The 18,014-nt window shown below is 43.4% G+C and overlaps 1 protein-coding gene across 6 annotated transcripts in view; it reads right to left on the bottom strand.

The window, feature by feature from the left end:
- Positions 1-18,014, bottom strand: part of mbnl2 (muscleblind-like splicing regulator 2) — a 57,376-nt gene that overhangs the window by 15,632 nt on the left and 23,730 nt on the right. For 5 of the 6 annotated variants that reach the window (XM_053314839.1, XM_053314836.1, XM_053314841.1 and 2 more), the window contains exons 3-4: positions 2,457-2,621; positions 1,299-1,502 (exon numbers count right to left, since the gene is read on the bottom strand). In XM_053314839.1, coding sequence (XP_053170814.1) covers positions 1,299-1,502; positions 2,457-2,621 — 369 coding nt within the window. The remainder of the gene's footprint in view (positions 1-1,298; positions 1,503-2,456; positions 2,622-18,014) is intronic. The other variant, XM_053314840.1, reaches the window with a different exon arrangement.

The following is an 18,014-nucleotide window of genomic DNA, read 5'->3' as shown; positions in this document are numbered from 1 at the left end:
TGTAATCACAGGGGGATCAGCTTTTGACTTGCACTCTGGGACTGACGACACACACACACACACATACATGCCCACACACACTTCACATATAACATTCAAGCATGCACACACACATATGCAAAAGCGTTGGTGCGCGCACGCATATATACACACGTGCGCGCACACATGCTGGCGTTGCGTGGGAGTGCATACGTGTCTCAGAGGGATACTGTTTCATTAGAGCTAACTTCATTCAGTTGCTAAGTGATAGCACTCCCGGAGAAAAACACATACAGGCACACACCTACGCATCACCTCCAGGTCTTAGGGAGATTATTGTTTATCTTTATAAATGTAGTGGAAAAAAAGCCTGTTATGCACTCTTTCACAATTACCAAGCTATTCTCATTCAGAGTTGTTTGCCAGGGGGCAGATGGAGACAGCTGAAGTTGTTTTTATTATCCAAAGCTAACTGTGGCTGTCTAGCAAACCACTTTATGTTGAGCACATTCCAATTTAAATCACTGTAATGTCACACTATCTGTTTTTTTCCCCACACATCATGTTTTTTGATACAAGCCTGAATTAATTCAGTCAGTAATAACAGTGACAGATGTTCCATAACTTATGCTCAAGGATAATGCAGAGAAGTATGAAACTATCAGGGCCTGATACTGTTGATTAAATGAAAAATGAAAAGAGAGTCACATGTAACTTTCAGCCTCCAGTTAAAAATGAACTTGGGTATCCAGACAGGGCTTTACACCTACTACTGCTATTAAAAGACTGATTTGTTTATTTGGGTTTACTGGAAGGCTGCTTTAAAATGTACTTATTCAAGTCATTAACTCATGAAACAGAAACTTGATTATCCTTTCAGGTGCTCGAAGGCAATTTAAGTAGTTGCATTCATAAAGTAAATTCAAAGGTTATCTACCTACTGTATCTATCTATTTATCTTATTGGTTGCCATACCAACTCCTGTGGTAACCAGGGAGCTCGTAGTATTATATTTAGTTTTTTTCTCTGTATTCATGGTACAGTATGTAGAAAACAGACGACACACGTTTCTGTATCATATCAGAACCATAATAACCATGTGGTCGTCCTGTAAATGCTCTGAAACTATAAATGATACTCATTAGCTCAACGTATCTATTGCATCTCTTTCACACCCATAATCACAGTAAGATGGTGCCATAATTATACTCCGCGACCCAAAAGAGAACATTAGCTATGATTAGCTGTCATGCTCATCTTGTTTGAGAGAGAGAGAGAGGGTAAAGAGAGAGAGCAAGATCTGTGATTGGTTGTGTCACCTCCAGCTTGTCGGTACGCAGCAGTTTCTGGTTGGAGGAGGAGCCGGCGGTCATGGAGACGGGCGGGCTGCCGGGTACGATGACTGGGGTGCTGGGCAGGATGTCTGTGGGCACCAGTCCCATGCTGTGGGACATCGGTGTCAGGTAGGGTGTGTAACTCAAACCTGCACTGGAACCCAGGCCCTGGCTGACTGGAAACGTCTGCTGTACATGAAGAGAAAAAACACAAAACACTTATTTAAATCCCTCCTCTAATGTTGTCATGGCTACTCTTTTCTTTGCTAGTTTCAGTTTACATTCTTAAAAAAAAAAACTCTTGGTGATAAAATAGAAAGAAATGATGGATGTAAGGAGGGACAGATGGATGTGGAGGGCAAGAGGCAGAAAGAGGGCATAGAGACAGAAAAGAGGGAAGGAAGTTAAGAGGAAAGAGACACAAGAGACAAATGAACGAAGGGCACAGCTGTGCAGAGTGGTGGGTGATAAAGAAGGGGGAGAGGCTGTGACAGGTAGAGGGAACAGCGAAGATTGAGAGAAAAAGTCGGGAGAGAGGTAAGTGAGGGTAGACACAAGAGAGGAGGGGTTTTTTTCAACCTCTCTCTCTCTCTAAAGATATATATATATATCGCCAAGACTTGCTGAGTGTGCATGTTCTTTTTCAGCTACGCCCAGCTTTACATTGATACAGTTAAACACGTTCACACCTGGCAGCTGCCCAGCCCATACTCTACCGCTGACTGCTGAGCGACTCTGAGAGAAGAGTTAGGGAGATGTGTGCGTCGCTCAAGGGCATCAACAACAATTTAGAGAACAAATCTGCAATATTTCTACCCTGAGAATAGGACAGATAACAGAAATGTATGCCACAGACGACTATATCAGTGTACTGTAACGGATATTTTCTCAGTGAGTCATGCCCTGGTTGTCAGTTAAAGCTAGTGCCAAGACTATGACACTAAGTAAACCAACGATATGTAAACATGAGATTCGACATGCAAAATACTGACTTCACTAGCATGGCTGAAGTAATTTGTAAAGGTCTTTTAACAGAACAAAAACTGCTTTTCTGTGCAGCACAACACAATTCACTGTTATTTTCATAGTGAGTCATGCTCGGCACAGCGAGTCAAATCCCACAGCGGCGAGTCGGGCACTAACCACAGGTTGCATGGTGGTGCCGGGGATCATAAACTGCATCTGTTGGGCCAACATGGCGGCTGCCGTCTTCTGCTGGATCAGGTTATTTCTGCCGTTGATCTCCAGCTGGGTCTTCAGGTGAGCGGGCGGGTGGAGGTATTTGCAGTTCTCTCGCGTGCAGCGGCCCTGAGAGGTGAATCAAAGTCGATGTGGGAGAGAGAGAGAGAGATAGACAGAGAGAGAGAGAGAGAGAGGTGAGAGAGAAGGAGAGAGACAAACAGGGGTCATTAATAGTCTTTTCTGGAGAACTGGACGTCTCTGATCAACAGAAGGAGCTCAAAAACAAATCAACCTAACTGTAAACAGGTTGCATGTGTGTGCCTGAGGACATGACAGATAAGTGGGCATTGATTATGACGCAGACTTGGTATCAAGTGCTTAAGGCAGCATACATATTCATAGACAGAGGGCGAGAAACATAAAATTATGAGAGCTGTGTGCTGAAGACCATTTGTGCTGCTTATCCAGTGGGTGTAGCAGGTAGCTCTCGGCTGAGTAGAAACATTATTATGAAAGATGATCACCAGTTTCTGACTTGCAAGCCTCTTAACTCTCATCCTGCTTTGCACCCTTAGCACACTGACAAGCTGGTATTCAGTACAGATGTGGAAATGAGGGAGGCAACGGTAGACAAAAACTAGGGCTCATACAGTATGATTCTAGCAGCAGTTTGCGATCTCGCCATCAACACTAAATCTCTGTAGCTTTCTGACGGACAGGTCATCCAGAATCCTCTGTGGAAATGCAAATGGGTGCAGGGTTGCAGGGTCGGCAGGGTCAGGCTTACAGAGACCCTGGTGGATAAAGGCAATTACACTGTCAACCCGGAGGCTAATGGCAAATGCAATAATCCAATATGGATCCTCATCGCGGCACTTATTGCAGGGCGAGTGGGTGGAAGACAGGAGCGAGGTCAGGAGGGAGTGACAAACTGAAGGGTAGAGAACACAGTGGTGGGTAAAAAAGAGACCAGAGAGGAACCGGAGTGTAGGAAAAGATGTGGGCAGAGAGAAGAGATGTGATTTAGTGGAGAGAGGGAAAAGAGGAGATAACAGGGAAAGGCCAAGACAATAGAAGAGGAGTGGGTATGACATGACATGGCTTGGAGGGGTAGAGAAAAGTGAAGCAGAATTAGAATCAGTCTAGTATGAGACGGTCTGCTGCCTTGTACAAACACGCCTTCACTCTGTGACACATAAGAGCCACAACACATTGGCCTGATTAGCATCACTACGCAATGATTTCACTCGTTTCCTCTCTTCAGGAAATATGACAGCTCTGCCTCATGTCCACCCGGCGACAGGATGACTTTAATTACTTGAGCGCTGAAACTCAAACACCCATTCCACCAACTGAACGACAAGTGACCAGACAGAGCTATGTATATATCTTGTGTAACCGTCTGGAGGGTGCAATGACCTGTAGCATATTTGACAGACCCACGAGAGGCGAGCCGAGTGGTGATTTGTGAGAAACGGGCCATGAAACAGAAGAGTGAGACTGGATAGACGTATTGATAATGTATCCATATTCTTTTTTTTATTAGTGAAGATGCATTTGTAGCTGGCATGCTGCGCTAATGAGTCTCCTGATGATCTTAAATGTGTTCTGATGTTTTCCTTATGATAGCAGGAGAGGCACGGCGTAATTAATGACATTAATAACCATTGTGTGTCTCAGGGTCCTGGTACTGTGCATGCTGCCTGGCATGCATGGTTAACTGGGAGTCTCCATCGTTAATGGTATTAATTGCACCTTTTAATTTTTTGCCATGACAGATCAATACACTGTATCTGCTGTGAGAGCAATCTGTTACCACTGCAACTATATACCTTGTCTTCAATTTTTGTTTTTTATATGACTAAATGTTGCTCTAATGCTTTTCTGTGTCTTTATATTCTTGTTGCTGCGCCATTACTTTCTCTATGCTCCTGAAGCCGCTCTCAGAGATATGAGCTTGACCGAGCTGAGGAGGAAGGGGGAGGGGGCTGTGTGCGTGAGCAGTGATTGACAGCTGTCAGACACTCCATCAGACACAATCCTCGCTCTGATTGGTTCTTTTAGTCCGGTCGCGGTGGATTCTGGCAATTTGCAGTAGGAGCAGTAGGTGGGGCTAAATGAGCCTGTTTTTTTTTTTTGTTTTTTTTTTCAGATTACTAGTTTCATGTGATGCTGTCTTTACATAGTGACAGTCTTAGCAAATATGACTTACCAACTGCAGCTTTAAGGGTTACTTTCTGATATATATATATTTTTTTTCGCTTGCTGAAGTGAGACCAAAAAAAAATCAATAAAATGTTACATTATTCTTGTTCTTACTATTATAAGTAAAGTACATAACTGGAACACATCCCAGGGGTGATGATGCAAATGAATAAAAGCATATTATGGATTATTTCTGTTAACACAAAGGCTTAAAAGCCCAGAGTGTCACTCAACGCTACAGGGAGCTGAAGTCGCTACTCAACCTGTTAAATTCTACACAGACACATCGAGTGTTTTGTTTTTTAACTATTTTAGGGTGGGCAGGCAAACAGAGAACTTTTAATAAAGCACGGCTCAAGGTATAAGCCCGGCTCCTAGTGTAAACAACCAATAATCTTCAAGTCTCATCAAAGGAAAAACTAATAAAAAGCTGGCTTTTCTTCCTGACAGATATTAAAGACACCCTACAGAACATCAAACACTCAACTGGTATTGTTACAATTGCCTTTATTTCAACTGATTTGAAGCTGCCACAAAGGAAATGAAGTCTGTAGACATTGTAGGCTTCTTTGTCATTTTTTTGTTTTTGACATTAATAAGAAGAAGATGAATATAAGAATATGAATTAGGCTGTTTTTCTGTGCGTACCCTTGTCTAATGCATATGCTGGCAGGGCAGGTGTCAGATAGCAGGTTTGACATTCACAGAGACCCTGGAGCAGCTCTGTAATGATGAGAGTCACGAGTCAGAAGGGGGGACTGACCTCCACACCCTGGCTCTCAAGCTGCAGCGAGCCACTGATACCTCCCCTCCTTTATGGTTCACATGCACCAAATCGCACCTGCCCACACATATGCATACTAAATCACACGCTCCACAACAACAAGCTTCTGCCCACACTCACTGGACACAATCATGCATGCATGTAGATCCATGCACAAACACCGCTCTGTGTTTGTGTGTCCAGACCAGAGGGATAATGTTAGCGCTGAACCCCACAACCAAACATCTTAGAGGTGTCTAAACTAATTGGAGCCTTATGGACTGACACAGACACATGCAAATGCAAAGGTGTGTGTGTGTGTGTGTGTGTGTGTGTGTGTGTGTGTCCTGTGTATCTGCAATCCACAGGAGAGAGACTGTGTAGGCAGGTGTAACAGTGCGTGTGTGTGTGTATGTGTGCAAGAGAAACTGCGTGGGCGGGTGTGACTCTGTGTGTGTGTGTGACTCTGTGTGTGTGTGTGTGTGTGTGTGTGTGTGACTCTGTGTGTGTGTGTGAGAAAGAGATAGCTGGTGCTGAAGCTGAGCTCTGGACAGTATCCCGAAACTGAGTCTGCAGGGAAGCGCAGCATCATCATCGCACCCCGCAGAGATCACAGACGGACACAAATAAAGACGCACGCGCACTACGACGCGAGCAAACTCACACCGCGGACCCTTGCCGCTCACTTTTGTCCATTATGTGAACTTAAAGTGAAGCCATTACCTCCATTTTTTCCTCCAAATTGAGTTCATCTATGCCCTGTTAGTGACACACGCTTTTTGCAATTGCTCATCATTACTGCCTTTTTAAAGTGATGAGGTAAATGGTAGAGAAACTACTTGGGAGAGTGTTTTATAACGCACAAGTGCTGTCACACTAAGTGCAGGCCTTGGACTCATAAAACCTTCTCCTTTCATCCTGTCAAACTTTGTTTGAGAGCCTTTTTTCTCACTGATGTACTCATAATTTATCTCGACATTGTGCCCGGTCTTTGCATAAATTAGGTGTGATTTGCCTTCGGCCCTCCTTTTTGTCTCGCTAGAAGGTGGAAGAAGCAGATGAAAATGAAGCACCTTCACTAAAGCCGTCACGGAAATGGAAATTCCAACACTACTTTAAAACAGTGAAATAATTCAATGCAGCATTCAGTCATATGAAAGTTCATTATGTGCAGTGAATTGAATTACCAGTAAACCTCATAGAGAGAGTATGTGGACTGGTGAAAGTAGGGAAGTATGTCCTCTTACTACAGTTTGTGTTGTTTGTTGCAGAGTCATATTTAATTTTCTGATGTTAAATTTGAAAGCCTGAGTCATCATCTATTTATAAGAGTAGAGGTGATACACTACAGTGGAAATGAAGGGGTTAATCAGTCAATGGTTGCTACAGGTACACACAAGAAGAGTTTTAGACACCACAGCACTCCAATCCTGTTTCCTAAAACCACTTAATCATGGCAACAATCATTTTAGCCTCCATCTGGATTATTGCCAGGTAAAGAGTAGGAATATGCCCTTCACATTACTGTTCTACCTGGACGGATCTGATTGGCCAACACAGTGGTCTCACTGAAATAAATAAAGACATTGCGCTAATGTTGATGTGACATGTAAAAATGACTCATTTTTCACATGCATTGTTACTTACGGCGTCTTTTACTATCTCAGACTCCCAGGAGTCTCAGTGCCTAATAGTGGATTTTCTATAAATATGGTTAAATGATATCGAGAAGGCTGATATCCTTTTGGGGGTGTTAAAACACTCGGCTGCACACAAAAGGAGAGGAGAGGATCAGCTTGTTTTAGCTGCATTCAGACTCCAGATATGAGGTCAGGTAGTCCAGGGCTGAATTCTGGGATAATCTCATCCTGGAGAAGACATCCAGGCATCCACAACTGTCATCCAGTAACAAACGTTGATAAGAACGTAAACCCATGCACACACGTATAATGATGCATTCATTAAACTCAGGGAGGTGTTAATTTATTGGTACTGTGCACAGCAGTTAAAAAGCTTTCACCCACATCACGTCTGTCTGATTAGGGTGAACATCTAACATCTGCTTTGTGGCAGTAGTAATAAATAATTCTCACTTTAATAAAACATGGTGAGGCCAACTGCAAGAACTGAATAGTAATAGTGATATAGACTATACATAGCAACTACAGTACATCTGGAGTGTGCAGTTAATACTAATGATCATCAACAGGAGGCTGCAGTCGGAGACACTACTTCCCTGCCACACTTGGGGATTCAAAGCACATAAGATGAGGTAAGCGCTGTCGGAAGGGAGCACTGCATCACATATAAAAAGAGCTCATGGCTCATAGAGTTATGGATCAACAGTGAGGTGGTCTGCAGACGATGACGATGACGGTGCTCAAAAGCAGCAGCAGCACTCTTGGCTGATCACAATGCTGCGCCATCATCTGGTTTCAGACCCTTATCTTTTTTTTTTTTGAGGGGGTGGCAGACACATGAAAACACACAAACACCCACACAGAAAGACACACACACACACACACACACACTGAGTGAGTGAGCGCACTGTGCCTTCTGTCTAAGCCACCCACACGGAGCGGAGCAGAAATCCATTCATCGCAGGGCATTGCCTCCAAGCAGCCGTCTATGAAAAGGATCTTTGAAAGCACCAAGGCACCTGATTCACGCGCCAGCCGCCGGTGTGTAGCCATAGCTACACGGTGAAATTATACCTTTCAGCGGGGTCGCTCACATGGCAACCTCTCATTGTAGGCTGCACCGTTGCCCTTGTGTGTGTGTGTATGAAATGCTATGATCCATGCTTTGGGATACACTAATAACTGCTTTGATTCAGATTGTATAATTACCTCCTTGCGTCGCGGTGAAAAAAACAAACAACAATGACGGAGAGATCAAAGATAAACCATCAGTTGTCTTCACCTGAAATAGATCCTCTGTCCACCATGAGATGATAAAATGAGACTTTAGTGCCGGTAGATTCTTCAAATCCCCACAGCCATCGCCAACAAGACACTGCTTATTGTTTGCCAAGTTTCCATGCTGTAGTAATGTCAATAAAAATGTGCTCCACATTAGGGTTGATCCAAGGGGGGATGAGGATAAAGGCAGCTAATTTCATAAACAGATTAGTATTACACTCATTTCTCCCACTGAGGCTTCTTCAATTGTTTTAATTCTTGTAATTAGGGTCCATTAATTACTTTTGGAAATTCACTCTGGGAGAAAAAAAAAGTTTCAGGCGATGAAGAGTTTACATGCACTAAATCTTTACAGCCTTGTAGTTTTAATAGTTTATCCTTGTGCTTATTTTCATATAAAAGGGATTAATAATCAGTAAAATGCCAAATATTTGCAAGTGGAAGCCTCTCAAATGGGAGGATTTGCTGGTTTTCTGTTCGGATTTTTGTATTTTTGCATTTTTGGCTGTTGGTCAGAACAAAAAAAAAGGGAAAAAAAGAAAGGTAGTCTATTTAATAACAAAACAATGAATATATTAATTTAAAAAAACACCTAGAGATTAACCTTGAATTAAAATATTAATTTGCTGCAGCCCTTAACTGATTCTTTTTTCTTATCATGCCCGGAACAGAAAAGAAGGAAAGTTGTTTTTTTTCTCAGCATTCCACTGAGCCTGCTCCAAATCAGACACAAGCACACTATGTTCAGCTGACAAACCTTAAGTGAAAGGACAGAGGGAGTCAGAGACAAGAAGAAGAAAAACAAAAAACTAAGTAAACATTTACCACAGTCAACACACTGGCATGGGAACATAAAAAAAAAAAAACCTATTCACCCAAACACAGTGGCAGGGGTGTTGAGGAGGGTACTACATAATTATCACATTGCAACACTCTCAACTAGGCCCACAGATACACAGAAGAAAAAGACTAAAGAGACAACAGACGACGTACATCTTTAACTGCCAGTGACTCACTTCCTTGTTGTTGTTCTGTTCACCTTTAATAATGTTTCCAATGTCAGCTTTGGATGTCTGGATGTCTTTCCACTGTCAACAGACCACATTTTAAGAATGAATATGTTCATAATATTAAGCAGATACAGATGGGCAAGGAAGGAATATCTCCTATGAGTCAGCTGTGCCCTGTGAGTGTCTAATTTACTATAGTTGCCCCCCCTCAGCTGTTATTTCCCTTAACGCAAGAAAGATGGTACAGAAGGTAAAATCAAGAGCATTCCCCCTGCTGCATTCCTATGATAATCACTACTGCAACTACAGTCAAGAGTCATTATGAAACTACCACCCTGCCTGCAGTCTGAGAGACATAATTACTCCCCTCAGAATATGACACATTCACAAGGAACACTGGCCCAAATGGTCCATGTATAACTGGCATTAACATCCTCTGCCATCTTCATCACTGGCAGAACCACCCCGCCCCCCCACCCTCCCCACCTCCTTCATCAGCTTGGCCTGAATGGTCAGAGTGATGACTGTTGTGTGTCTGTGGGTGGCACAGACACAGAGGGCCAGTCTTCCACCCCTTCGGCAGAATAGCGCTTCAGTTGTGGGCCCCTCTGTTCACCACTGTATCATTTGCATTTTACCCTCAATGGGTGCTCTATCCTCGGTGGCCTGCTGGAGACAGAGAGCGGCTGCCTATAGGCTGCGGCCGACAAGAGGAGCTGTAAATGTCCTCACGAAGGCGACTGGAAATGCTCCTTTCATATCACACTCCTGTGGTTCCAGTCGCCCATACTAGAGAAAGCTTGTGGCCTGGTGCTTATCTAAGACGGATACACTCGAAATGAGCCACTGATTTTTCTACCCACGTTGACACTTAAAACCCAGAGACAGTATTGATGAATTACAACGTGCAGAATCTAGGGGATCTGGGATGTGCATGTGCATGCGTTTCTCCATTAAGCCCCTCTTCATCACCAGCGGCAACGAGAAGCTGTGCGGCCTCTACATATGTGAGCCCTCGTGATGACTTTCTGATGGTAACGTGGTGCTCAGACACTTGATCAATGGCTGTGTGATTGGCAGTATTGGCAGACTACAATCCACAGGAAAAAAAGAAAAAAAAAGAGCCGTAAGAGAAAGAAGAAGTAGAAAGAAAGATGATCACAGAAAATAAACAGCTTAAATAAATAAATAATTTAAACAGGCAGTGGCTATGTGTGATGGCTGTGGAGTCAGTGTCACCCTGTAGGTCAGAGAAATAAACTAAAAAAAACCCTAGAAGACACAGGCATGTCATCAATTATCCACATAGGCCGCTATTGTAGCAAGTACTTTGTTAATACAGCTTAAATTTGAATGGTAGCATCTATCGGAAGGATCTCTTTTAAAGGAGAAACTGTAACAAAGCCCCCCCCCACCCCCACCCCCCACCCGTTCATCCGATTGTCCTTCTCAGCACGAGAGGAGGAGAGCCACTGTGAGAAACTGACACTAATTTTTCTGACATGAAGCCTGTGATATGTGTAATCCCCTTAGAGCATAGCTGAAGAACCTGTTGTATCCCTGCTGACCAGCGAAGGGAGGAGGGGTGAGGGTGGGGTGAGGGCGGGTGGGGGGTGGAAAGGCACTCGCTCTTCTCTTTCTCCCTCGCCCGCCTGTATCCGTGCCGTGTTGCCTTTTTACTGTACATCCTCCCGTTAATGCTATGTCATGTGCATTGTTGAGAAATATGCACGACTCATCCTCATCCTCTGGCTCGGTTGTTTTGTTTACAGATATTCACATGTGTGGCTATAAATATCCAAATAAGAGCATTTTTCTCGGTTTCGACACCTACTGGAACTGATCCTGCTATGATCGCTTCCACAAACTCACCTCACCTCCACATTTCAAAAAAAGGCCTAACACAAAAATGTCCTCTTTTCAACCTCATCCTTCTTCTCTTTGCTCTCTCTCTCTCTACATCTTCACTTAACCTTGACATTTTCCATTTAACCCCTGAATACCTTTTTTCTAGGATGTCACCATATATATATAAAAAAAGAGGAGGCCTTCTTTCTTTTTCTCCTTTCTCAGTTTTCTCCAAATGAGTTTCTTTTTTCTGGGAGCACTAACAGCTGGTTATGGTTCATGCTATCAAAGAGCCTTGGGGGGGGTGGGGGGGGCACTTTGGTGAAAGCCCTCAGCTATGAGACGCCGATGGGTCGGGCAGACCCAGTGATCCCAGTACCCGGTAGAGCAGCAAGTCGCTGATTGCACATGGACAGGGCTTCCCTTCATCCTCAAACAAGGAGAATGCTCCCTCTTAAGGATCTTGTTTTGTTTTTTGGGGCACTAATGGATCAGTCTGGACTAATGGATCTGTTTGAAGCGGCGAGGCTCCAGGACACCGGGAAACACTGAAAATCCATTATGAAATGATGGCCAGAGGCTTTTTGCTTACATTTGGGCTGGTAATAGATAACAGAAATCAATGATAAACAGTGGGGAAGAACAAGTTGTTTAAATGTACCCCGGCTCCCCGACTGTATCCTCCTTTTCAGCTCCTATACTGTGATCAGTCCTTCTCTGCTACACTTCTAGGCCAACACTGGCTATTACAGTACAGCACAATTAGCGATAATGTAAGTGCACACAAACAGTGCAAAGGACAGAGACCAGGTAATTTAGAAACAATAGTTAGCTTTCTTCCCCCAGCATCTAACCCGCATTCACACACACACATACAGAGACACACGTAAGACTGTGTTGCCTCAGCAGTAATTAAGTGCCTTTGTTTCACCAGCTGTAATCCCACAGATGGAGGAGTAGCACTGCTGCTGACACGCCTGAGATTAGGAGAGGGAGAGGGAGAGGAGGAGAGACACACAGGGAGGGTGAGAGTGGGATAAAGGTGAGATAGATAGATATATATTTTTAGCTTGTTTGTCCTGGGATGCTTGGATTGCAGGAATTCTTCTTCCACAAGGCCCCGAAAGTAAACATCACTCTTTCTCATCTGCGTAATAAAGGCCGTCTGCATCCACACCTCTGAGTATCTTAAGCAACAGATTGTGTTCATTTATTTTGTTTAACTGGCAGCGTTTTAACATTTAAATCAGTCAGCCTCTCCAATCCTCGGCTTACATTGTTTCCCAGTTTGAAGTGAGGGCGAGGATGTTTCGGGACAGTTGCAGAATGTTGTGCATCAGCTGAAAATCACATGCTAGTGTTGTCATTATGCAGCACTGGCACTGCAGCTGGTGATCAGTTAGCTCAGTTCAGGCAGCCTGAGGAGATCTGAAAGCTGTTTTTTCTTTTCTTTAAACTGCTCTATTTGTAAATGTTACACTTAGGCCATGATGTTAGCATTAGTATTGAATACATGACTGATTGCTTGTGGATGACTGGTAGAGTGCAAGAACATGATGCTAAGAGCAGATGTATCCTTCTTTACAATAGACTCAATCAAAAAAAACTGCACCACAATCAATAGAGAGGGTCACTCTGTAAAAATGTATTCTTCAGTAAGTGGTATTTTCTGTGTTAGTGTCACTAAATTGAGTAGAGTATGGACTGTATTACTTTAAGAGCTGTGAGATGTACTGCAGGTTATGAAACAACTTTTTTGTTCATCTGTCACAGCGGTTGAAGGATTTCAACAAAGGAGCTTTCATGTAGTCGTGGAGAGAGAGAAAAAAAAAAGGCAAAAGCACTTTAAAAGTACCAGCCAAAAATGAATGGAAATCAGCATTCAGATGCTGGCTACCCACGCTGCATGTGCGTGTCATCGCTGTAACTGTTTAGAGTTGTTTTTTCAGGGGGATATTTTGGAGGTGATGGTCAAAGTACCGCTCCGGTGGCACCGTTCAGAGGCACCTGCAGAGTCCCGGTCCCTGCAGCTAATCCAGCTGGAGCCCTGCTTCAGTTAATCTGATCATCTGTGACCTGCTGAGACATGAAACCCACCCTCCAGAGCTCCTCTAATCTTCACACAGACAGTCACACGTGCACACACACACACACACACACACATATGGAGAGATGGGCGTGTAGCTGACAGATACATAAACACTTGCTCACATGCATACAGCACATTTGAATCCGAGAAAATGTTGCACTCTCCCACACCTCTACAAATACACACCCTTAAGAAAGGCTCAGCTATGACAATGCCACCTCTTAGTCTGTTGATAGGTGAGTCACAGTGAAAAGACTGAGGCATTAGTCTGCTTTTGAAAAGCTGTCATTACCCTGAGAAGATAGACTGATACGACAACAGTCCTACTGTATAGACAACTGGGGCTTCAACTAGCCATACCAGAAAGATTTCATAGAAATAGGTTACATGATGTTGATGCCCTACTTTGGAAAGAACTGTGCCACACACCCAAGAGGAAACAGCGGAAAGCTAGAAGGACCTTCTTTTAATTTCCTTATTTTACATGTGCTAACAGATACCTCAAAATCAATCACTCTCCAGCGATCAAAGCCGCCACTACTCTGTAAGCGCTCCAAAAATAACACAAATCCACTACAGATGCTAATGAGAGAAATTATACAAACAACGCAACACTTTTTTTGTGTTTGTGTGTTTTTAAAGGCTAGCCTACATCTTCCTTTCCCCACGCTGACACAATCGACCGCATGTCAGAGCGTGTTGAGGAGTTGTGTAAATCCATAAAACAGATAAAGGAGGATAATGAGATGGAAGGGAGAGAGCAGATCTATTCATCAAAGCCTCTTTCTAACACACTCAGCAGATAGGGGCAGAAACGTTGTATGGCTGCTTACTCTCCAGTTTGGAGATTAAAGCTTCAGTTGCTGACAAAAAAAAAAAAAGAAAAGAAAAAAAAAAAAAGGTTGAGAGGTATAAATTCAAACTACAGAGAAACTGAAGAGCCCAGTTCCTCAAGTAAGAATTTACAAGCACACTAGTATCCTAGTTATGGGTCTTATCTTGTCTTTGATCATATTCGGGATATAATGCCTCACAGTTATAATTCATATTCCTCTATGCATGATGAGAGGACACTGTATTGTAGCTGTTTCTCTCACTAACTAATACCGCGCTCAATTAACTCTGCAAAACCTTTTGATAAGTGGGAAGCCACAAATGAACACATATCTACTGTTCGGGGCAGAATATTGTGTGATTTCTTTTTTGCTATATGCGACCGAAGGGGAATAAGTCGCAGCCTCGCCTGGATCGACATGTTGTTTGTTGATTGTGGTGATGAGGCCTCTGAGGACGCTTTCTCCCATGGGCTGAAGAGACTCTGGGGTGTATAGAGATGAAGAAAACAGTCATGATAAGGTTGAGAACACTGAGCTAGAGAGGGCTCATACTTGGTTAAAGTAGCATGTGCCCTTTGGTCAAAGAGATGAGATCAATAAACCAGGGTACAATGACTCAAACAGCCTTTGAGCTACGGGCTGTATTTTATCTTAAACTCATCAGATATAGGTAAACATATTGATCGCACTATTCACCCGTGTCATCACCCTGCTCTTTTTTCCTGTTTTCTCTAAAGTGAGCTGCGGCCCATTGAGCGAATGAGTCAAAAAGAGAGAGAGTGGCTGACTGGATCTTAGTCATTGCTATGGAAATGCTAACAGACTAGCATGAGAGAGCAGCTTTCAGAGGTGACATCTGTTTATCAACCATGAAATGCCTGTTTTTGGTTATTAACACAAAAAAAGAGAGTGAGAATAAATTGCCACCACTGATGTATGAACCTGAGTCACGCATTCATTAAACCTGACGTGGATGTTTTAATCGTTAGCAACAGCAAACTTGGTGCCACTTTATACCCCTCACTGGTCCCACTCCTTTTCCTCCTTCATTCCCTCGCGCGCCATGGGTTCACCCAACTCTGTGACGGTGTGCGCTGCCAATTAGTGTCCTCCACCTGTCGCTGCGGGTCACTGGTGCAGGCATCTGCTGGGTGTGAAATTGGCCATCTCACTTTCGTCCATGAACTTTGCATGGCCCCCCTGTCGGCCCAAACACACACACACACACACATACACATAGACACACACAGACGCAATCACCCACAGGCACAGATATGCCGCTATGACCTAATGTTAACCTTTATGGTATGGCCACCCTGTGTGGTAGGAATGGGGGAAGGGTGTGATACAAATAATACTTCAAGCTCAAATTATAAAAACAAACCTGACTAGCTTGGTGTACATTACTGCGCATGCTTTGAGGTATCAAAAGATATTCAAAAGCTTTGACAGCTTTTATTCTTAATGGATCATTCGGGCTTAACCACAACTTGAGTGTCATCGTTTCAGCTATCATTTCTGATATGACAGAACTGTCCTCACCAAAGTAATTTCTGAGATCTGGGAATGAATAATCCCAAATCATACAGTATGATCATACAAACTGTTAACAAGGCAACAGTTTAACCTGATCACTTAAACCACTTCATTTAGAGGTAAGACTGCGAGTGAGAACACCTGAAATATAATAATAATGCTCTATTGCACAGAAAAACTGCACACACACACTTGTTTAATACTGACAAAACACAGTTGAGGTAATGATTCAACATTACTTAACCTTCTCTTTCAGTCTGGCTTTGTTTTAACTTGTCTAATGGTCTGACTATTCTTGTTTCGTGCCTAGTCTGACTTCTTTCTGGTGATGTCACCTCGTTTCCAGTTCTCAGAAATAAACTGGTGACTACATCATTATTATTGCAAATAGGAATGACAGATAAAGTGATGAAAATAAGACTCCTGTTGTAATACACCAGCCTTCTTTTTTAACAATAGATATCAAGTTTCATACAGAGCTCAGCTGAACCAAAGAGTCATCTATAAAGCATAATTTAAGAAGCTGTTTCTGACTTTGAGGCCCCAGCTTGTATTGCTATGAAAATATTCTCAACAATACCCAGCTCTCAGCTGTGAGCCTTTTATACGCACGGAAACAACTCAAGAGTCACTTACACTGACTCCAAGACTTTCATCCAGGCAAGCCCTATCAAATTACACCAATTTGCTCAGCGTCACTCCAGCCTATTAAGCTCAATGTTTCCGAGGAAAGTTAGATTGGCCTTGAATAAACTGTTGACTGTATCTTCACAGCAATGACTGGAACAGTATTGGTCTGCGTAATCAGAAGGAGACGCACGCCTACACTACGTTTTATTACTCATTCAATCCTTAACCTCGGCCTGATGAGGTAAGTGACTGCTTCTTCTTCCTGTGTGTACATTGAGCGTGTAGATTAGAATTGGAAGTTAGTGTGCAGGAAGAAAACGCAGGCTATTAAAATGCTATTTTTAAGATGGTGGTCTCCATTTAGGTCATCGGTATTGGCAGCGCAGTAAACGGCACTAGGGAGTGCTCCAAAGGAAATCATGGCGAGTTTCGCTTTTACTGGCGTGTCCATCACTGCCACTCGTCAAGTCTGAATAGGATATGAGTCAGAACACTTCCTGTACAGGAGAAGAAAAGAGGCGCATGCTCTATTGTTGCTGTATGTCAATCAATGCCAGTGCGGTTTATACTCCTTACTCTATTAACCCAGAATAATTGTGATGGTGACACACTGACGTATAGGCTTCTCAACACTGACACATTTTCACATGGGATTGGGATGTCATGGTAGGCCTGGTTCATAACAGCCTGTCTGACACAGACCAATAGTCCTTTATACCAAAAAAAAGAGTAAAGGGAGCCCATTCTGGTGTAGGGCCCCCAAAGATTGCATTTCTGTTGCCTCATTAGATGGAGCCAATTAAGAAGATCTCTGTCTCATTATAAGTGCCTTGCCCCTGGGAGACAGCTGGGCCTGTCTGTCGAACAGTTTGTAGCTCCCTAGGTGTGTGTGTGTGTGTCGGTGTGTCTGTGTGTGTGTGTGTGTGTGTGTGTGTGTGTGTGTGTGTGTGTGTGTGTGTGTGTGTGTGTACAAGCTGGGGGTGGCTGGGTGGGAATTGTGAAGCATCTTGAGCTGTGTGTCTTTGTAAGTTTGTCCATTTTTATAATCAGAGGAGAATTTAAAGAAGACCCGTGGGGGGGGGGGGGGGGTGCTTCAACACGTTTCCTGAGCAACGATTCATTTCAATGTTTAATATGGGCCACAGCAAACGCCATATGCTACCATATACTAGCGATACAATGAACATACTGTTGCGAGTGGTAGGCGTCTCTGGCCTTTCTGGGCAATAAAAGCTGTTGATTTTCCCAGCGTGATATACAATTTTTAAGACAGGGCTGACTAAAGCAAAGAAATAAATGCTATTCTCAGAAGAAATTAGATGAGGACAACCTGGGTCTGTCTCTGATGAGTGGTGATGAAACGACGCATCAATAATTAATGAGACCAATGCGAAAGGTCAAGCGCACAGCGAATTTCCTGCCTGACTCGCCATAGATCTGCCCTTAGCTTTACTGCAGAGGTGCTCCCAGCAGCAGCAGCAGCAAGGGCTACTGCAGCAGTAAGTGACTGGCTTTGAAATCACCAAATGTGAGCATGGCATTGATTCTGCAGCAATGATTTAAGTTGCCATTTTTTATATATTTTTTACAGGCGGGAGGGGAAAAAATAGAGAATCTAGTACTTTATCAGCATTGTGGGCAGCAGAGAGCGATGGAAAAAGAGGATGACTCAGAGGTAGTG

The sequence above is a fragment of the Scomber japonicus genome, chromosome 24 (assembly GCF_027409825.1).
Source record: "Scomber japonicus isolate fScoJap1 chromosome 24, fScoJap1.pri, whole genome shotgun sequence".
Taxonomy (NCBI): domain Eukaryota; kingdom Metazoa; phylum Chordata; class Actinopteri; order Scombriformes; family Scombridae; genus Scomber; species Scomber japonicus.
Note: the sequence above shows the minus strand (reverse complement) of the source record. Positions and strands in the feature narration are given on the sequence as shown.